The sequence below is a fragment of the Ambystoma mexicanum genome, chromosome 2q, assembly GCF_040938575.1.
Source record: "Ambystoma mexicanum isolate Mex_15411 chromosome 2q, UKY_AmexF1_1, whole genome shotgun sequence".
Classification (NCBI taxonomy): domain Eukaryota; kingdom Metazoa; phylum Chordata; class Amphibia; order Caudata; family Ambystomatidae; genus Ambystoma; species Ambystoma mexicanum.
The window spans coordinates 1487415632-1487438681 of NC_090924.1; the positions used below are offsets into that span (position 1 = coordinate 1487415632).

A 23050-nucleotide genomic window follows, 5' to 3' on the forward strand; every position below is an offset into this window, starting at 1 on the left:
ACCCGAGGGAAGGATGCTGAGGGGAAAGCCAATGAGAGTGAATGCCGTACTGAGATAAAGCAAGTTGAAGGGGGTAAATGACAAGAGTGAACCCGGCCGAGGGTTGTCCACAGTGAATGATAGTTGAACTTGTGATTGAAATCCATGGTATCGATCGAGGGAGACCCACATTGCAAGAAGGATCAGAGCCCGGCAAAGGGGGATCCTAAGGCGAAGAGTAGTCGCCCAACGTCAAGATATATTTTGGCACATCAGGTCCTCTGAGGCAAGAGACTTTGGCCCTCATTACAACTGAGGTGCTAAGTGCACCAACTTTACCACCAGGGTGTAAACTACGTTTACACCATGGTGGATGGCGGATTTACCGCCCCATTACAAGGTGAGTGGGGCGGTAAATCCCCATTTCCCATTTTCCCTTCCCCATTCCCATTTTTGCCCCATAGGGCATAATGGGAGTGGGGAAGGCGCTAATTACGGCACCGTAAATTACGGTGCCGTAATTAGCACCAAGGTGCCTTAGCACCATGGAACTTAACGCCTGCAAAAAGCAGGCGTTAAGGTGGGAATCAGGCATTAAGGGTTAACGGTGGCGTTAACCCTTAACGCCTGAGTTGTAATGAGGGCCTTTGTGTGAAAGAGAGTTGGCCACAGAAGGCCCTGATATTTTGGAACTGAACTGCAACATCATGCTAGCGAGGCCCAGGAGTGTGCTGTGCCCAGAAGTCTCATCTTGTCCCGTGCTTAAAACATGGAGAAGGGTGACCCCAGCAATACCATCCTGACTTATCATTTTGTGAACACTCCTTTCTTTTCTGGTGAACATTATCCTACACTATTTTGTAACTTAGCAGTAAGGATTGGCACTAGGTTTCTTAGTATAGGCCCTTTTTAGTTGACAAGACGCCACTAGGAATGCCTTATTATTATTTGATGGTCGTAGCTTCCTGTTGCCACCATGAGTTCCTTACAGGGGACATTAAGGCACTGGGACACTGATAATTGTTCACATCGGATACATAGAGATTACAAAGGCAGGGACCAATACGCATCCCTGCCTAAAACCAATTCTTAGGTTTATCCTACGGGAGAGACCCCCTCCTTATTCAGTCTATCTCTTATTCCAGCTATTCTGAACTTCAATGAGCAACTTCAACAAGCCCTGTGGGATATGCCCACCCCACCAATTTAGCCCACAGTCTGGAACGGTCCGCAGTATCAAATGCTGCTGATAGGTCGATTGATGCCACAAAAGTCTTCATTTTCTGTCCAAACTTGTGCTTGGATATGTCTAACTGCCAACCCAGTAAGTAGGAGTAGGCCTGTGAGAAACAGACACAGAGGTGGAGGTGGGTGGATACAGCAGTCCTGGAAGAGATTGCTGTTATTCGACAAAGGCGGAGTCCCCAAGTGCTGCAGAGCCACTGAGGGTGAAAGAAACAGGCATCTGGAAGTACAGCTGCTATGACTTCCAGCAGGGGAAATCCAGCTGGAGTCAGAGTCTATGGGCCTCATTACGACCCAGGCGGACTTCGCGGTGCTAAATGCACCGCGAAGCATGGCGGAAAGCCGCCGATAGCGCCATGGGGGTTGGCGGATTTACCGCCCCATTCCGACCTCGGCGGAGCGGTAAATCCCCAATCCCCATTCTGCCCTTCCCCATTCCCATTTTTGCCCCATAGGGTATAATGGGAGTGGGGAAGGAGTTAATTACGCCACCGTAAAATACGGTGGCGTAATTAACAACGAGGTCCCGTAGCGCCATGGTTTTCTCCGGCTGGTAAAACCAGGCGGAGAAAACCTCCATGGCGCTACGGGAACTCGTAGTATGGCGGAGAGGTACGCCATGCACTACGCTGGCGTAATACCCTCTCCGCCAGGGTCCTAATGAGGCCCCATGTCACGCCGGGAAAAGAGGACGACGCAGATAGCCAGGGCCAAAGAAGCCTATAGCATGCGAGAGGTTAACCAGGAGAATGACGGGAAGAGTTTTGTAGCCCAGGAAGGGACAACCAAAGTAACCCAGGGAAGGAGCCAATGAAACCAAAGCTGTGACAGGGCGAGAGAAGTCTGTGGCCTGAGTGGGGGGAAGCAAAAGAATACCCTGAGAAGGGGCCAACACAACTGAGGATGCGACTGAGCTAGAGAAGCCTTTAGGCTATGAGGGGCGAACCGAAAAAATACCCCGAGAAGGGGAAAACTAAACCAAAGCCAAAACTGGGCTAGCAAAATCTGTGGCCCATAAGGGGCCCATGAGGAGCTAATCTATGGCCTACCATACAAAGGGGTGGACAGACCCGAGAAAGAAACCAAGGGAAATATGCCCATAACCCACCCGAGGCTGAAAGGGAATCACCCAGCGATGAGCAAAGAGAGAGACCAACCAGGGCTGAAGAAGCCCATCACGTATCCAAGTTCGAGCCACAAGAGAATCCAGGAGGGCTCTGGAACAAATATAAGTGGATCCGGGAGGTCAAGATGCTTTATCCCTGGAAGCAGGAAATTCCCCATAAACCTTATTAAGAGGCTGTTTGACAAACTTTTCTAGAGACACTTTATTTCTGGAGAAACTGTTTTGCTTTGAACTTTAAGAGATATTTTCTTTCTTTTCCTTTTAAGCACCCATCCTTTTGTGGCGCTCCCATAGACTTTGCGTATCATTGGGAGTAGGTCAGACACCAACTACCTCCCCGCTATGAGAAATCAGAAGGTGTCTCACCTGCTAGTCCCCAGGGATCTGTCATCCAGGTGGCCAGGACACGTCCATCGCTTTTGAATCCTGTTCCTGGGGGTGGACCAGCGGGGGAGGATGACCTGGGGGAGGGGTCCTCAGGAGTGGGATACTGAATGGTGAGACGCGGTATCCCGCTCTTACCTGCAACACCTTTAGCCCATCCTACCCGATGGGATGTTTAGAAACTCAACAACACTTTTACACGGACAGCCCTCTTTGGGAGAAAATAGACTTACACCCAAGCCGTGTACCTGACATGTCCCAATACTATGGTCGGACGAGGTCAGGCAATTATCAACAATCCCTCACACCTGACTTCCATTACACTTCCACACACGGATAAAAGGCGGAGCATGAAAGCACACTCTGAGCGAGGCAAAGCACATGAAGATACAGCATTTTCGAGTCGACATTTGAATGAGGGGAGAAAGACGGCCATGCATGAGAGGTTTGTGAGAGGGGCGACACCCTCGATTTTTTTGGCAGGAAGTCCTTATATTCAAGAAACCTTCAAGGCAGAAAACGTAAGACCAGGAAACCAGGCTGAAGAATCCTGCATTGTGTGTTAGAGATACCGAGGGTTCTCCCGCGTTACTGACCAGAGCGGGGAGGAACAACAGACGCCATGGTATCGTTCTTGGCTTCAAAAACAAAGACGCGACAGAGAACAACACAGCGGGTGAGTTGGGGAGACCGAAGGTACACCGGTTTGTGTTGAAGTCAAGGTTGCAAGCAGCAACATTGTGAAAATGAACATTGTTAAACGCATGTGATGAAAGACGCAAGTGAAGCTAAATTGCTGGTGAATATTTGAACATTAAAAGGAAAAATGCGATACCATTGAAAGAGTAGTCCAGCACTGTAAATGTGCTCAGTCAAAGGTTTCTGTACGGTCTCCTGACAAGAGAAAGGAAAGTAGAAGATTGATGTGAAGTGTAAATTGTGTGAAGTGAATCGAAGTGGTCCTACAACGGTTTAAGAAAAACCCATTGCACATTCGAAAGTCTTGGATTCTGGTATCAAAGGGATCTGAGCATGGATGAGGCGGATCCATTGTCTGAGACCAAATTGTGAACAGAGTAGAAAAGGTGTCTGAGCCTGGACAAGGGGGACCCGTGGTTCGAGCCCGAAGGAGGGAGACCAGTCTTGAACTTGTGAAAGTGAGACCTTGACAAAGGAAAGGAACATTTGTGTTTTGCTTGTTATATCAGGCCCTCTGCCATAAGAGTGTGATTGTGAGAGAGACTTTGGCGTAAGGCCTTGATGCCTAAGTGTTGAGCTGTTATCTCGATGCCGAGAAGCCAGAGTGTATGTGATGCCTGCACCTGCTGTCTTGCCCCGTGCTGAAAACGTGGGGAAGGGAAGCCAACTGATCAACTAACCTGACATTTTATTTCTTGAACACTTTTCTTTTGCCTACATTATTGTCCCACACCCTTTTGTATTTAGAAGTAAGGATTGGCAATAGGTTTATAAGTATATACCCTTTTGTTTTGACTGAGACTTGACTAGGACTGTGTTATTATTTGATGGTTGTAGCTTTTTTTCCTCTAGATTTGTTTCTGTAGATTTCCTACCCCCACATAACCAGCTACTGAAAACTAAAGATGGAGTAAAGGTTGTGTGCCACGTACTCCACCAGCCGCCACAGTCCATGGCAGCCAGCATGATCACCCAAATATGGACTCATTATATGTTGTATGAAAAATACACTGGGCCTCATTACGACCCTGGCGCTAAGGGGTTAACGCCGCCGTAAAAGGCTGCGGCGCCGTTAACGCCTTAGCGCCTAATTACGAGGTCCCTTTGCGGCTCTGTGCCTTAACGGCTGGTTTTACGAGCTGTTAAGGAACGAACCCGCAAAGGGACCTTGGTGCTAATTACGGTACCGCAATTTGCGGTACCGTAATTACCGTCTTCCCCATTCCCATAGAGCCCTATGGGGGCAACAATGGGAATGGGGAAGGGCCATTGGTGAATGGGGAATTACCGCCCCGCCAACCTTGGAATGGGGCAATAATTCCCCCATTCACCATGGCGGAATCGGTAAGTTACCGGCGTCAACCATGGCGCTAATAGTTTTTGAAAAACTGTGGCTTTGAAAAACCTTGCTCCACCAGGGCGACTCCTTACAATCCCGATAATTATACGTGCAAGATTAAAAGTTTCAAAATCCGGTCAATGAAGTCGCAGGTCAACTGTATAAGGACGGTATAAAGCCTAACCGTCCCATACGCTGAAGCAATTAATTAATGAAAATACAGGACTCTGCGCCAACAACTGCCGACGCGTGTGACTGTTTGTGTTCCAGGAACTGATTGATATTGGGGATTGTACCCCGTTACTACTACATGGACAAATAGTCATAAGAACTGGTTACATCAAATTTCGGCCCGGATTTGAAAAAGGCTCAGTGGAGCCGAAACATGTTATCAATTATGGGCTCAATGGTCATGGATGATCAATAAAGCATAATCTAAGATTTAACTCAACTTGAGTTGTTGGCGCAGAGTCCTGTATTTTCATTAATTAATTGCCATGGCGCTAATAGCACCATGGTTAACGCTGGGGTTGTAATGAGGCCCACTGTCTCAGTTAATTAAATAAAATAGAATCCTATGCATATACCATTACTCCTGTTGTGGTCAGAGTGGTGTAACCTCAAAGAAAAGTCTGAAAAATACAAACATTAGATAAGGATGTTTAAGAAGTTCAAAATTAAATCCATTCCAACATAAAACTCAAATCAAGACGGTCACCCCACTAGTTCAAACAAATGAAACACTTCTGTTCCAGGAAGCAGTTTACTCCAGAGTAAAGCCAGAAAAAAGATAGATTTCACATACAAATTGAGGTACAACTAACAATGTATTGTTAATGTAACACAGTGACATATTGCATGAAGCTCAATATTCTGTTGATCCGTATTTCAATCAGTTTATGAACTCAGATTGGTACGGTTTATATTTGACATGTCAGTTTATCCAGTATCATTTTAATTTGGGAAACATTTATGTCCACTACTCTACTACTACTAATACTAGGCAAAGGCAACAGTGTAATACACTAGTGGGGATCCTGAGGAGAAGAGTGTTCCACTAGAGATAGGCGACAGTGTAATACACTAGAGAGGATTCAGAGGAGAAGAGTGTTCCACTAGAGATAGGCAATAGTGTAACATACTAGAGGGGATCCTGAGGAGAAGAGTGTTCCAGTAGAGATAGGCGACAGTGTAATACACTAGAGGGGATCCTGAGGAGAAGAGTGTTCCAGTAGAGATAGGCGACAGTGTAATACACTAGAGAGGATTCAGAGGAGAAGAGTGTTCCACTAGAGATAGGCAATAGTGTAACATACTAGAGGGGATCCTGAGGAGAAGAGTGTTCCAGTAGAGATAGGCGACAGTGTAATACACTAGAGGGGATCTGAGGAGAAGAGTGCTCCACTAGAGATAGGCAATAGTGTAATACACTAGAGGGGATCCTGAGGAGAAGAGTGTTCCACTAGAGATAGGCAATAGTGTAATACACTAGAGGGGATCCTGAGGAGAAGAGTGTTCCACTAGAGATGGGCGATAGTGTAATACACTAGAGGGGGTGCTGAGGGGAAGTGTGTTCCACTAGAGATAGGCAATAGTGTGATACACTAGAGGGAATCCTGAGGAGAAGAGTGTTCCACTAGAGATAGGCAATAGAGTAATACACTAGAGGGGGTGCTGAGGAGAAGTGTTTTCCACTAGAGATAGGCAATAGTGTAATACACTGGAGGGGGTACTGAGGAGAAGTGTGTTCCACTAGAGATAGGCAATAGTGTAATACACTAGAGGGGGTGCTGACGGGAAGTGTGTTCCACTAGAGATAGGCAATAGTGTAATACACTGGAGAGGATCCAGAGGAGAAGAGTGTTCCACTAGAGATGGGCGATAGTGTAATACACTAGAGGGGGTGCTGAGGGGAAGTGTGTTCCACTAGAGATAGGCAATAGTGTAATACACTAGAGGGGGTCCTGATGGGAAGAGAGTTCCACTAGAGATAGGCAATAGTGTAATACACAAGAGGGAATCCTGAGGAGAAGAGTGTTCCACTAGAGATAGGCAATAGTGTAATACACTAGAGGGGGTCCTGATGGGAAGAGAGTTCCACTAGAGATAGGCAATAGTGTAATACACAAGAGGGAATCCTGAGGAGAAGAGTGTTCCACTAGAGATAGGCAATAGTGTAATACACTAGAGGGGGTCCTGATGGGAAGAGAGTTCCACTAGAGATAGGCAATAGTGTAATACACAAGAGGGAATCCTGGGGAGAAGAGTATTCCACTAGAGAAAGGCAATAGTGTAATACACCAGAGGGGATCCTGAGGAGAAGAGTGTTGCACTAGAGATAGGCAATAGTGTAATGCAATAGAGGGGATCTGAGGAGAAGAGTGCTCCACTAGAGATACGCAACAGTGTAATGCACTAGAGGGGATCTGAGGAGAAGAGTTCTCCACTAGAGATACGCAATAGTGTAATGCACTAGAGGGGATCTGAGGAGAAGAGTGCTCCACTAGAGAGAGGAAATCGTGTAATACACTAGAGAGGATCCAGAGGAGAAGTGTGTTCCACTAGAGATGGGCAATAGTGTAATAAACTAGAGGGGGTCCTGATGGGAAGAGAGTTCCACTAGAGATAGGCAATAGTGTAATGCACAAGAGGGAATCCTGGGGAGAAGAGTATTCCACTAGAGAAAGGCAATAGTGTAATACACCAGAGGGGATCCTGAGGAGAAGAGTGTTGCACTAGAGATAGGCAATAGTGTAATGCACTAGAGGGGATCTGCGGAGAAGAGTGTTCCACTAGAGATAGGCAATAGTGTAATGCAATAGAGGGGATCTGAGGAGAAGAGTGCTCCACTAGAGATACGCAACAGTGTAATGCACTAGAGGGGATCTGAGGATAAGAGTTCTCCACTAGAGATACGCAATAGTGTAATGCACTAGAGGGGGTATTGAGAAGAGAAGTGTTCCACTAGAGATAGGCAATAGTGTAATACACTAGAGAGGATCCAGAGGAGAAGACTGTTCCACTAGAGATAGGCAATAGTGTAATACACTAGAGGGGATCCTGAGGAGAAGAGTGTTCCACTAGAGATAGGCAATAGTGTAATACACTAGAGGGGATCCTGAGGAGAAGAGTGTTCCACTAGAGATGGGCGATAGTGTAATACACTAGAGGGGGTGCTGAGGGGAAGTGTGTTCCACTAGAGATAGGCAATAGTGTGATACACTAGAGGGAATCCTGAGGAGAAGAGTGTTCCACTAGAGATAGGCAATAGAGTAATACACTAGAGGGGGTGCTGAGGAGAAGTGTTTTCCACTAGAGATAGGCAATAGTGTAATACACTGGAGGGGGTACTGAGGAGAAGTGTGTTCCACTAGAGATAGGCGATAGTGTAATACACTAGAGGGGGTGCTGACGAGAAGTGTGTTCCACTAGAGATAGGCAATAGTGTAATACACTAGAGGGGATCCTGAGGAGAAGAGTGTTCCACTAGAGATAGGCAATAGTGTAATACACTAGAGAGGATTCAGAGGAGAAGAGTGTTCCACTAGAGATAGGCAATAGTGTAATACACTAGAGAGGATCCAGAGGAGAAAAGTGTTCCAGTAGAGATAGGCAATTCTGTAATACACTAGCGAGGATCCAGAGGAGAAAAGTGTTCCACCAGAGATAGGCAATCGTGTAATACACTAGAGAGGATCACGAGGAGAAGAGTGTACTGCTAGAGATAGGCAATAGTGTAATACACTAGAGGAAGTCCTGATGGGAAGAGTGTTCCACTAGAGATAGGTAATAGTGTAATACACGAGTGGGGATCCTGGGGAGAAGAGTGTTGCACTAGAGATAGGCAATAGTGTAATACACCAGAGAGGATACTGAGGGGAAGAGTGTTTCACTAGAGATAGGTAATAATGTAATACAATAAAGGGGATATGAGGAGAAGAGTGCTCCACTAGAGATAGGCAATAGTGTAATGCACTAGAGGAGATCTGAGGAGAAGAGTGCTCCACTAGAGATACGCAATAGTGTAATGCACTAGAGGGGATCTGAGGAGAAGAGTGTTCCACTAGAGATCGCAATAGTGTAATACACCAGAGGGGATCCTGGGGAGAAGAGTGTTGCACTAGAGATAGGCAATAGTGTAATACACTAGAGGGGTTCCTGATGGGAAGAGAGTTCCACTAGAGATAGGCAATAGTGTAATACACAAGAGGGAATCCTGGGGAGAAGAGTATTCCACTAGAGAAAGGCAATAGTGTAATACACCAGAGGGGATCCTGAGGAGAAGAGTGTTGCACTAGAGATAGGCAATAGTGTAATGCAATAGAGAGGGTACTGAGAAGAGAAGTGTTCCACTAGAGATAGGCAATAGTGTAATACACTAGAGAGGATCCAGAGGAGAAGACTGTTCCACTAGAGATAGGCAATAGTGTAATACACTAGAGGGGATCCTGAGGAGAAGAGTGCTCCACTAGAGATAGGCAATAGTGTAATGCAATAGAGGGGATCTGAGGAGAAGAGTGCTCCACTAGAGATACGCAATAGTGTAATGCACTAGAGGGGGTACTGAGAAGAGAAGTGTTCCACTAGAGATAGGCAATAGTGTAATACACTAGAGAGGATCCAGAGGAGAAGACTGTTCCACTAGAGATAGGTAATAGTGTAATACACTAGAGGGGATCCTGAGGAGAAGAGTGTTCCACTAGAGATAGGCAATAGTGTAATACACTAGAGGGGATCCTGAGGAGAAGAGTGTTCCACTAGAGATGGGCGATAGTGTAATACACTAGAGGGGGTGCTGAGGGGAAGTGTGTTCCACTAGAGATAGGCAATAGTGTGATACACTAGAGGGAATCCTGAGGAGAAGAGTGTTCCACTAGAGATGGGCAATAGAGTAATACACTAGAGGGGGTTCTGAGGAGAAGTGTTTTCCACTAGAGATAGGCAATAGTGTAATACACTGGAGGGGGTACTGAGGAGAAGTGTGTTCCACTAGAGATAGGCGATAGTGTAATACACTAGAGGGGGTGCTGACGGGAAGTGTGTTCCACTAGAGATAGGCAATAGTGTAATACACTAGAAGGGATCCTGAGGAGAAGAGTGTTCCACTAGAGATAGGCAATAGTGTAATACACTAGAGAGGATCCAGAGGAGAAGAGTGTTCCACTAGAGATAGGCAATAGTGTAATACACTCGAGAGGATCCAGAGGAGAAAAGTGTTCCAGTAGAGATAGGCAATTCTGTAATACACTAGAGAGGATCCAGAGGAGAAAAGTGTTCCACCAGAGATAGGCAAACGTGTAATACACTAGAGAGGATCACGAGGAGAAGAGTGTACTGCTAGAGATAGGCAATAGTGTAATACACTAGAGGAAGTCCTGATGGGAAGAGTGTTCCACTAGAGATAGGCAATAGTGTAATACACGAGAGGGGATCCTGGGGAGAAGAGTGTTGCACTAGAGATAGGCAATAGTGTAATACACCAGAGAGGATACTGGGGGAAGAGTGTTTCACTAGAGATAGGTAATAATGTAATACACTAAAGGGGATATGAGGAGAAGAGTGCTCCACTAGAGATAGGCAATAGTGTAATGCACTAGAGGAGATCTGAGGAGAAGAGTGCTCCACTAGAGATACGCAATAGTGTAATGCACTAGAGGGGATCTGAGGAGAAGAGTGTTGCACTAGAGATAGGCAATAGTGTAATACACCAGAGGGGTCCTGAGGAGAAGAGTGTTCCACTAGATATAGGCAATAGTGTAATACACCAGAGGGGATCCTGAGGAGAAGAGTGTTCCACTATAGATCACAATAGTGTAATACACTAGAGGGTGTCCTATGGAGAAGAGTGTTCCACTAGAGGTAGGCAATAGTTTAACACACTAGAGGGGATCCTGAGGAGAAAACGGTTACACTAGAGATAGGCAATAGTGTTATACACTAGAGGTCAACCGAGTGTCCATTGCTTCCAGTGGCACTGCATAGCTGGAATCACTGGGCTGAGCATATCCATGGAGCTGAGAGGTGAAGGAGGAAGGTCAGCACCTATGTGTCCATTGCTTCCAGTGGCACTGCATGGCTGGTATCACTGGGCTGAACATATCCATGGAGCTGAGGGGAGAGAGCAGGAAGGCCGGCACGTATGTGACCATTGCTTCCAGTGGCACTGCATGGCTGGTATCACTGGGCTGAGCATATCCATGGAGCTGATGGGTGAGAGCAGGAAGGCCGGCACCTATGTGTCCATTGCTTCCAGTGGCACTGCATGGCTGGTATCAATGGGCTGAGCATATCCATGGAGCTGATGGGTGAGACCAGGAAGGTCGGCACCTATGTGCCCATTGCTTCCTGGGCACTGCATGGCTGGTATCACTGGGCTGAGCATATCCATGGAGCTGAGGGGAGAGAGCAGGAATGTCGGCACCTATGTGTCAATTGCTTCCAGTGGCACTGCATGGCTGGCATCGCTGGGCTGAAGATAACCATGGAGATGAGGGGTGAGAGCAGGAAGGCCGGCACCTATGTGTCCATTGCTTCCAGTGGCACTGCATGGCTCGCATCACTGGGCTGAAGATAACCATGGACCTGAGGGGTGAGAGCAGGAAGGCCGGCACCTAGGTGTCCATTGCTTCCAGTGGCACTGCATGGCTGGCATCACTGGGCTGAGCATATCCATGGAGCTGAGGGGTGAGAGCAGGAAGGCCGGCACCTAAGTGTCCTTTGCTTCCAGTGGCACTGCATGGCTGGCATCACTGGGCTGAGCATATCCATGGAGCTGAGGGGAGAGAGCAGGAAGGCCGGCACCTAGGTGTCCATTATTTCCAGTGGCACTGCCTGGCTGGCATCACTGGGCTGAGCATATCCATGGAGCTGAGGGGTGAGAGCAGGAAGGATGGCACCTAAGTGCCCTTTGCTTCTAGTGGCACTGTATGGCTGGCATCACTGGGCTGAGCATATCCATGGATCTTAGGGGAGAGAGCAGGAAGGTCGGCACCTATGTGCCCATTGCTTCCAGTGGAACTGCATGGCTGGCATCACTGGGCTGAAGATAACCATGAAGCTGAGGGGTGAGAGCAGGAAGGCCGGCACCTAGGTGTCCATTGCTCCATGTGGCACTGCATGGCTGGCATCACTGGCCTGAAAATAACCATGGAGCAGAGGGGTGAGAGCAGGAAGGTTGGCACATACGTGCCCATTGCTTCCAGTGGTACTGCATGGTTGGCATCACTGGGCTGAAGGTAACCATGGAGCAGAGGGGTGAGAGCAGGAAGGCCAGCACCTATGTGCCCATTGCTTCCAGTGGCACTGCATGGCTGGCATCACTGGGCTGAGCATATCCATGGAGCTGAGGGGTAGAGCAGGAAGGCCCGGCACCTATGTGTCCATTGATTCCAGTGGCACTGCCTGGCTGGCATCACTGGGCTGAGCATATCCATGGAGCTGAGAGGTGAAAGCCGGAAGGCCGGCACCTATGTGCCCATTGCTTCCAGTGGCACTGCATGGCTGGCATCACTGGGCTGAGCATATCCATGGAGCTGAGGAGAGAGAGCAGGAAGGTTGGCACCTAGGTGTCCATTATTTCCAGTGGCACTGCCTGGCTGGCATCACTGGGCTGAGCATATCCATGGAGCTGAGGGGAGAGAGCAGGAAGGTCGGCACCTATGTGCCCATTGCTTCCAGTGGCACTGCATGGCTGGCATCACTGGGCTGAAGATAACCATGGAGCAGAGGGGTGAGAGCAGGAAGGTTGGCACCTATGTGTCCATTGCTTCCAGTGGCACTGCATGGCTGGCATCACTGGGCTGAAGATATCCATGGAGCAGAGGGGTGAGAGCAGGAAGGCTGGCGCCTAGGTGTCCATTGCTTCCAGTGGCACTGCATGGCTGGCATCACTGGGCTGAGCATATCCATGGAGCTGAGGGGAGAGAGCAGGAAGGCCGGCACCCGTGCCCATTGCCTCCAGTGGCACTGCATGGCTGGCATCACTGGGCTGAGCATATCCATGGAGCAGAGGGGAGAGAGCAGGAAGGTTGGCGCCTATGTGCCCATTGCTTCCAGTGGCACTGCATGGCTGGCATCACTGGGCTGAGCATATCCATGGAGCTGAGGGGTGAGAGCAGGAAGGCCGGCGCCTATGTTCCCATTGCTTCTAGTGGCACTGCCTAGCTGGCATCACTGGGCTGAGCATATCCATGGAGCTGAGGGGAGAGAGCAGGAAGGTCGGCACCTATGTGCCCATTGCTTCCAGTGGCACTGCATGGCTGGCATCACTGGGCTGAGCATATCCATGGAGCTGAGGGGTGAGAGCAGGAAGGCCGGCGCCTATGTTCCCATTGCTTCTAGTGGCACTGCCTGGCTGGCATCACTGGGCTCAACATATCCATGGAGCTGAGGGGTGAGAGAAGGAAGGCCGGCACCTAGGTGTCCATTGCTTCCAGTGGCACTGCATGGCTGGCATCACTGGGCTGAGCATATCCTTGGAGCTGAGAGGTGAGAGCAGGAAGGCCGGCACCTAGGTGTCCATTGCTTCCAATGGCACTGCATGGCTGGCATCACTGGCCTGATCATATCCATGGAGCTGAGGGGTGAGAGCAGGAAGGCCGGCGCCTATGTTCCCATTGCTTCCAGTGGCACTGCATGGCTGGCATCACTGGGCTGAACATATCCATGGAGCTGAGGGGAGAGAGCAGGAATGTCGGCGCCTATGTGCCCATTGCTTCCAGTGGCACTGCATGGCTAGCATCACTGGGCTGAGCATATCCATGGAGCTGAGGGGAGAGAGCAGGAAGGTCGGCGCCTATGTGCCCATTGCTTCCAGTGGCACTGCATGGCTGGCATCACTGGGCTGAGCATATCCATGGAGCTGAGGGGTGAGAGCAGGAAGGCCGGCGCCTATGTTCCCATTGCTTCTAGTGGCACTGCCTGGCTGGCATCACTGGGCTGAGCATATCCATGGAGCTGAGGGGTGAGAGCAGGAAGGCCGGCGCCTATGTTCCCATTGCTTCTAGTGGCACTGCCTGGCTGGCATCACTGGGCTCAACATATCCATGGAGCTGAGGGGTTAGAGAAGGAAGGCCAGCACCTAGGTGTCCATTGCTTCCAGTGGCACTGCATGGCTGGCATCACTGACCTGAGCATATCCATGGAGCTGAGGGGTGAGAGCAGGAAGGCCGGCGCCTATGTTCCCATTGCTTCCAGTGGCACTGCATGGCTGGCATCACTGGGCTGAGCATATCCATGGAGCTGAGGGGAGAGAGCAGGAAGGTCGGCACCTATGTGCCCATTGCTTCCAGTGGCACTGCATGGCTGGCATCACTCGGCTGAAGATAACCATGGAGTTGAGAGGTGAGAGCAGGAAGCTTGGCACCTAGGTGTCCATTGCTTCCAGTGGCACTGCATGGCTGGTATCACTGGGCTGAACATATCCATGGAGCTGAGGGGTGAGAGCAGGAAGGCTGGCACCCATGTACACATTGCTTCCAGTGGCACTGCATGGCTGGTATCACTGGGCAGAACATATCCATGGAGCGGAGGGTTGAGCGCAGGAAGGCCGGCACCTATGTGTCCATTATGCCCAGTGGTACTGCATGGCTGGCATCACTGGGCTGAGCATATCCATGGAGCCGAGTGGGTGAAAGGAGGAAGGTAAGCACCTAGGTGTCCATTGCTTCCAGTGGCACTGCATGGCTGGTATCACTGGGCTGAGCATATCCATGGAGCGAAGGGATGAGAGCGGGAAGGCCGGCAGCTATGTGTCCATTATGCCCAGTGGCACTGCATGGCTGGTCTCACTGGGTGAGCATATCCATGGAGCTGAGGAGTGAGAGCAGGAACGCCGGCACCCATGTGCCCATTGCTTCCAGTGGCACTGCATGGCTGTCATCACTGGGCTGAAAATATCCATGGAGCTGAGGGGTGAGAGCAGGAAGGCCGGCACCCATGTGCCCATTGCTTCCAGTGGCACTGCATGGCTGGCATCACTGGGCTGAGCATATCCATGGAGCTGAGGGGTGAGAGCAGGAAGGCCGGCTCCCATGTGTCCATTGCTTCCAGTGGCACTGCATGGCTGGCATCACTGGGCTGAGCATATCCATGGAGCGTAGGGATGAGAGCAGGAAGGCCGGCACCTATGTGCCCATTGCTTCCAGTGGCACTGCATGGCTGGCATCACTGGGCTGAGCATATCCATGGAGCGCAGGGATGAGATCAGGAAGGCCGGCACCTATGTGCCCATTGCTTCCAGTGGCACTGCATGGCTAGTATCACTGGGCTGAGCATATCCATGGAGTGGAGGGATGAGAGCAGGAAGGACGGCACCTATGTGCCCATTGCTTCCAGTGGCACTGCATGGCTGGCATCACTGGGCTGAGCATATCCATGGAGCTGAGGGGAGAGAGCAGGAAGGCCGGCACCTAGGTGCCCATTGCTTCCAGTGGCACTGCATGGCTGGCATCACTGGGCTGGGCATATCCATGGAGCGTAGGGATGAGAGCAGGAAGGCCGGCACCTACGTGTCCATTACTTCCAGTGGCACTGCATGGCTGGTATCACTGGGCTGAAGATATCCATGGAGCGCTGGGATGAGAGCAGGAAGGCCGGCACCTACGTCTCCATTGCTTCCAGTGGCACTGCATGGCTGATATCACTGGGCTGAAGATATCCATGGAGCTGAGAGGTGAAGGAGGAAGGCCAGCACCTAGGTGTCCATTGCTTCCAGTGGCACTGCATGGCTGGCATCACTGGGCTGAGCATATCCATGGAGCTGAGGGGAGAGAGCAGGAAGGCCGGCACCTAGGTGCCCATTGCTTCCAGTGGCACTGCATGGCTGGCATCACTGGGCTGGGCATATCCATGGAGCGTAGGGATGAGAGCAGGAAGGCCGGCACCTACGTGTCCATTACTTCCAGTGGCACTGCATGGCTGGTATCACTGGGCTGAAGATATCCATGGAGCGCAGGGATGAGAGCAGGAAGGCCGGCACCTACGTGTCCATTGCTTCCAGTGGCACTGCATGGCTGGTATCACTGGGCTGAAGATATCCATGGAGCGCAGGGATGAGAGCATGAAGGCCGGCACCTACGTGTCCATTGCTTCCAATGTTACAGGTGGGTGTTTTGCTACATTTATGAAGGGAGTGTTTGCCCATTTTTGGGGAGTAAATGTTGTTAATACACTGCTCCTGTAGGGCTGGGATTAGGAGCTACCTTTTTTGTTTTTTTAATAAATGCATTCCATATGGCACCTGTTCAACCAAAGGTTTATGGGTTCAAATAGCAGGTGGGCATGACAACATATAAAAATACAGCAGCAGAATGAAGGAAAGAAACAGAAGAGATGGGTCTTCAGGAAGCATCCGAAGGTCACATGGTCTGTGGTGCCGTACAATCTAAGACATAGCGCATTCCAGATACGGGGAGCTAAAATGAAAAAGGCTCCACCCCCTGGCCACCTTCTGAAACAGGGCATCCTCGTCTAGAGGGCTAGAGATAAAGGTACAGGAAGTCCTAGGATGTACTGCAGAAGAGAGGATGGCTGGGTTGCACAATCAGCTAGACAAAGCCCCGTAAACCTGTATGTGTTCTCTGGTGGATAGTAAGACGTCCCTTCTGAGCAAACCCTTTCCACATTCAGTGCACTCATGAGGTTTCTCAGATGTATGTGTTCCCTGGTTGCTATTAAGATTCCTCTACTCAGAAAACCCTTTCCACATTCAGTTGTGAGGGGTCAGAAATGCAAGACAGACACAAATGTAAAGTTTTCTCAATGTTTGCCATTTATTAAAATAAAAAGGGGTGAGATAAACGTCTGTCTTTCCCTTGCCCAATGAGAATGTCCCTACCTAACAAACTAAAACTAAAGAAAGATGACCTAGTGTCCAAGGTTCTCTGACCCTCACACTAATCCAGTCAACAAAAGTTTACAAAGAATATTTGGCTGTCTTCAGTTCAACAAAACAGTGCAAAAGTTCAAACTTATAATTTTTAGTTAATACTCCTAAGGTTTTGTTCCCTTCCCCTAGATCAATTCAGGGGTATCCTTGTAAAAATTCAGATTTTACACAGTTCTATTCAGTTCAACAAAAATAATCATTTTCAAGCACTGCGTCCTTTCACCTGGCAAAGTACATTTCTCTTTTACAAACACTTGTTACAAATTTTTGTCCTCCACAGTATCCTTCACAAAACACTAGTTCATGAATCAGGGCAGTTGTTTTCCTCAGGATACAAAGTAATTAGCATGTCAAACTTATTCTTCCAATGGAATACTTTTGTCAGGTTAGCACAGCAACTACCTCTGTTGATGCAATAGTTTGTCAAAAGAATAAAAGAGGCAACAGTTTGTTTCCACCACACCTTTTTGCCACAACCACACTTCTTCAAATCATCTTCTTTCCTGGTTTACTCGCCTGCCAGGAAGAACACTCCTACCACTTGGTCTTAATGGCAATATTTGTTCCAGGATTCCCCACACCAGTATCCCATGTGAGGCGGGCTGAAGAGTGACTGCCTCTTTTTATAGTCCCTTGACTCCTGGCGATCTGGGTTACAGGTTTCCCCAAAATGACAACTCAAGAAAGGAGAATTGCGCCCAAGCTGCCTCTTTACTCCTTCTTGATAGCCTCTTGGAAATGCGGGTTACAGGTTTCCCCAAGTTGGTATTCCATAAAAAGAGAATTGCACCCTTGTTGCCTTTTTACTGCTTTTTGATAGCCTTTTGGCTGTTGACAATGCAGACTGCAGGTTTCCCCAAGTTGGCATCCGATAACAGGCGAATTGTGCCTCTGTTGCCTCTCTACCTTATTTATACAGTATTCAAAATTATTGGTTATTGCCAAATGTCCTGCTCGGAGTGCCCCAGGATCACTGTTATCTTCAGGCCAACTCACCTGTCTTTGTTGGCATATCTGCTCCACTTTCTGCTGCTGCGGCAGACCTTCTGCGTTCTGCCTACTCTGTTGACAGCTACTGTGTAGCTTCAGCGGTCTTCACAGCTCTTCTCTGGAGCTATGCCAGCTCCATTGGACTTCCATGTCTTGCCTGCTTCCGAAGCAACTCACGTCGGTTTGGGAGCATGTCTCCCATAAGGCTGGGCTTCTCTTTCTGTTGCCGTCCATGACGCTGCTTCCTGCAGCACACACTCTGCAATACTACAGGTCTTCTCTTCCTGCGTCGGCTTAAGCTGGCACTCTTCCTTCTGCTTCTGTAGCAATCACAGAACTCTGGTCTACGTCTGCCTCTACTACTCCTTCTGCTTTCCTGAGCTGTAGCTCATTCTGGGGTTTAAATGTCCTGCCAGGTGCCTTGCTTTACAACTAGACTGCACATTCTGTTCAATAGCACTTTTGTTCCTTACTAAATTGGAGTCCCTCTTCCTCTTCCCAGTACCACAGGCATTATGGATCCTGAAGTCCATAGTGGTGTTGGTCTTTTGATATTTAGTTCGTTTTGGTTGCTTTGTGAAATGAGAGGTGTCAGAGTTAGGGGATATAGAAGGTTGTTGATTTAACATTCGGGTTAGGACCTCTTTCTGAGGCAGAATCATGACAATTAAGAGGATGTCACATTGAATTCCTGAATTCCCAAGGTACAAACCTTACTCTGCCTAAATTACTTTTCAGGGCATGTTCTTTACGTAGTTTCATGGGAGGGGATTGCGCACTGACAGCATGCCATTAGGTATTTGGGAATAAAACGATCCTCATCCTTACTAGAAAATGAATACTGCGTCTACCCCGAAGGAGTCACCACTTCCTGCTGACAGCCAACTCCTCCCATGCAATCCTCTCTTATAATACCATCTTCAGGGTTAGTGTCAGGTAGCCGCTGCCTTGCCCTGGCCACATTGAGGAGATCTTAGGCTGGGGTTCAGTGATGACTCTGGAGGATCCATCACACAGTACACTCATGCGGTTTCTCACCTGTATGTGTTCTCTGGTGGTGAATAAGACATCTCTTTTTTGAAAACCCTTTCCCACATTCAGTGCATTCATGAGGTCTCTCACCTGTATGTGTTCTCTGGTGGCTAGTTAGAGATCCCTTCTGAGTAAACCCTTTCCCACATTCAGTGCACGCATGAGGTTTCACACCTGTATGTGTTCTCTGGTGGCTAGTAAGTGATCCCTTCTGAGTAAATCCTTTCCCACATTCAGTGCACTCATGGGGTTTCTCACCTGTATGAGTTCTCTGGTGTTGAATAAGACATCTCTTCTGAGCAAACACGTTCCCACATTCAGTGCACTCATAAGGTTTCTCTCCTGTATGAGTTCTCTGGTGTTGAATAAGGTCTTTTTTTCTAGCAAACCCTTTCCCACATTCAGTGCACTCATGAGGTTTCTCTCCAGTATGAGTTCTCTGGTGGTGAATAAGATCTCCTTTATGACTAAACCATTTCCCACATTCGGTGCATTCATAAGGTTTTTCTCCTGTATGTGTTCTCTGGTGGATTTCAAGAGATCCCTTCTGAGCAAAACCTTTCCCACATTCAGTACAGACATACGATTTCTCACCTGTATGTGTTCTCTGATGTCTAATAAGATGTCCCTTCTGAGCAAACCCTTTCCCACATTCAGTGCACTCATGAGGTTTCTCACCTGTATGTGTTTTCTGGTGGTGAATAAGCTGTCCCTTCTGAGCAAAGCCTTTCCCACACTCAGTGCACTCAAAAGGTTTCTCTCCTGTATGTGTTCTCTGGTGGCTAACAAGAAGTCCCTTCCAAGCAAACCCCTTCCCACATTCAGTGCACTCATGAGGTTTCTCTCCTGTATGAGTTCTCTGGTGGTGAATAAGATCTCTCTTCTGAACAAACCCTTTCCCACATTCAGTGCACACCTGACGTTTCTCAACTGTTTGCATTTCCTGGTGGCAGAGAAGTGTATCATGCAAATGGAGGCTATTCTCAAATTCAGTGCACTGATAAGGATTTTCCGCCATTTTCTCATGTGGTCAATAAGTAGGCTCTTGAGATGGCAACGTTTCAAATATTCTGTGCATGTGTAAGGTTTCTCGCCAGTTTATTGCGCCAGGTGCTTCATAAGAGGACACTTTCCACTGATTCTTTATCCAAATTCAGAGCACAAATTAACTTTCTTGTGTGAAGATCACTTCTGGTGATAAACACGATATTTCCTCAGATTGATGCTCTTAAAATATACAGCGCGAGGAAACGCTTTGTCCATTTACATTGACAAGCGTTTCACAAAATGCTTTAAAGAAACTACCTTTACATAATGTGTATAAGATAACACTCACATCTGTTCCATCAAGAATAATAGTGAAAACAAACATGCTTTTCTTGCTGCACATCAAACAGTGTTGTTTTCATGCTAAATATCCCTCTCGCCCAGGATTGACAGAAAGAACACTCTTGGTTACTTGATGTTACCACAAAGAGGTTGCATGGACAGCCACCATGTGTCAAATAGGTTTCCCAATCCGAGTTCCTGAATAGTCTGAAAAGGCAACTGGACCCCAAGCTTGCACACTTCTAAGATGCTTGGAAATTGCATATCCCAAAAATGAACCTTTTCACTGCATTAGTCCAGAGAATCTAACATCACTGTTGTTGGATTTTTGGGCCGTCCGTCACCTATTGAAATAAAAGGAGAGGCGCATTATTAGTTTCAACACGTTCACAATCACAGGCCTCACATGTGACAGGCAGACTGGTCCTCAGTAGTAGTGATGTGCCCTGGTTAATCACATTGTATCTCATAAGACTTTGAATACTAGGGTGCCATCTATTGGGGATACTAGGGTGCAATCTATTGGGGATACTAGGGTGCCACCTATTGGGGATACTAGGGTGCCATATATTGGGGATACTAGGGTGCTACCTATTGGGGATACTAGGGTGCCACCTATTGGGGATACTAGGGTGCCATCTATTGGGGATACTAGGGTGCCACTTATTGGGGATACTAGGGTGCCACCTATTGGGGATACTGGGGTGCCATCTATTCGAGATACTAGGGTGCCACCTATTGGGGATACTAGGGTGGGGATACTAGGGTGCCACCTATTGGGGATACTAGGGTGCCATCTATTCGGAATACTAGGGTGCCACCTATTGGGGATTCTAGGGTGCCATCTATTCGGAATACTAGGGTGCCATCTATTGGGGATACTAGGGTGCCACCTATTGGGGATACTAGGGTGCCACATATTGGGGATACTAGGGTGCCATCTATTGGGGTTGCCACCTATTGGGGATACTAGGGTGCCATCTATTCGGGATACTAGGGTGCCACCTATTGGGGATACTAGGGTGCCATCTATTGGGGATACTAGGGTGGCACCTATTGGGGATACTAGGGTGCCATCTATTGGGGATACTAGGGTGCCACCTATTGGGGATACTAGGGTGCCTTCTATTGGGGATACTAGGGTGCCATCTATTGGGGATACTAGGGTGCCACCTATTGGGGATACTAGGGTGCCATCTATTGGGGATACTAGGGTGCCATCTATTGGGGGTGCCACCTATTGGGGATACTAGGATGCCATCTATTCGGGATACTAGGGTGCCACCTATTGGGGATACTAGGGTGCCATCTATTGGGGATACTAGGATGCCACCTATTGGGGATGCCACCTATTGGGGATACTAGGGTGCCATCTATTCGGAATACTAGGGTGCCACCTATTGGGGATACTAGGGTGCCATCTATTCGGAATACTAGGGTGTCACCTATTGGGGATACTAGGGTGCCATCTATTGGGGATACTAGGGTGCCATCTATTCGGGATACTAGGGTGCCACCTATTGGGGATACTAGGGTGCCATCTATTGGGGATACTAGGGTGCCACCTATTGGGGATACTAAGGTGCCATCTATTCGGAATACTAGGGTGCCACCTATTGGGGATACTAGGGTGCCATCTATTCGGAATACTAGGGTGCCACCTATTGGGGATACTAGGGTGCCACCTATTGGGGACACTAGGGTGCTACCTATTGGGGATACTAGGGTGCCATCCATTGGAGATACTAGGGTGCCATCTATTGGGGATATTAGGGTGCCACCTATTCGGGATACTAGGGTGCCATCTATTGGGGATACTAGGGTGCCATCTATTCGGAATACTAGGGAGCCACCTATTGGGGATACTAGGGTGCCATCTATTGGGGATACTAGGGTGCCACCTATTGGGGATGCTAGGGTGCCATCTATTGGGGATACTAGGGTGCCACCTATTGGGGATACTAGGGTGCCATCTATTGGGGATACTAGGGTGCCATCTATTGGGGATTCTATTGGGGATACTAGGGTGCAATCTATTGGGGATACTAGGGTGCCACCTATTGGGGATACTAGGGTGCCATCTATTGGGGATTCTATTGGGGATACTAGGGTTCCACCTATTGGGGATACTAGGTGCCACCTAGTGGGGATACTAGGGTGCCATCTATTGGGGATACTAGGGTGCCACATATTGGGGATACTAGGGTGCCATCTATTGGGGATACTAGGGTACCACATATTGGGGATACTAGGGTGCCATCTATTGGGGATACTAGGGTGCCACCTATTGGGGATACTAGGGTGCCATCTCTTCGGGATACTAGGGTGCCACCTATTGGGGATACTAGGGTGCCATCTATTGGGGATACTAGGGTGCCACATATTGGGCATACTAGGGTGCCATCTATTGGGGATTCTAGGGTGCCACCTATTGGGGATACTAGGGTGCCATCTATTCGGGATACTAGGGTGCCACCTATTGGGGATACTAGGGTGCCATCTATTGGGGATACTAGGGTGCTACATATTGGGGATACTAGGGTGCCATCTATTGGGGATACTAGGGTGCCACATATTGCGGATACTAGGGTGCCATCTATTGGGGATACTAGGGTGCCACATATCGGGGATACTAGCGTGCCATCTATTGGGGATACTAGGGTGCCATCTATTGGGGATACTAGGGTGCCACATATTGCGGATACTAGGGTGCCATCTATTGGGGATACTAGGGTGCCACATATCGGGGATACTAGCGTGCCATCTATTGGGGATACTAGGGTGCCACCTATTCGGGATACTAGGGAACCATCTATTGGGGATACTAGGGTGCCATCTATTCGGGATACTAGGGTGCCATCTATTCGGGATACTAGGGTGCCACCTATTGGGGATACTAGGGTGCCACATATTGGGGATACTAGGGTGCCATCTATTGGGGATACTAGGGTGCCATCTATTCGGAATACTAGGGTGCCATCTATTGGGGATACTAGGGTGCCACCTATTGGGGATACTAGGGTGCCATCTATTTGGAATA

General features: G+C 48.7%; 1 protein-coding gene across 2 annotated transcripts in view; it reads right to left on the reverse strand.

Annotated features, from left to right (window-relative positions):
• Positions 1-23050, reverse strand: part of LOC138570311 (zinc finger protein 84-like) — a 362312-nt gene that overhangs the window by 184508 nt on the left and 154754 nt on the right. Inside the window, exon 3 of one of the 2 annotated variants that reach the window (XM_069649094.1) lies at positions 18856-20354. The exons of the other annotated variant lie outside the window; for it this stretch is intronic. Coding sequence (XP_069505195.1) covers positions 18856-19699 — 844 coding nt within the window. The 5' untranslated portion in view covers positions 19700-20354. The remainder of the gene's footprint in view (positions 1-18855; positions 20355-23050) is intronic. 2 annotated transcript variants of the gene reach the window in all.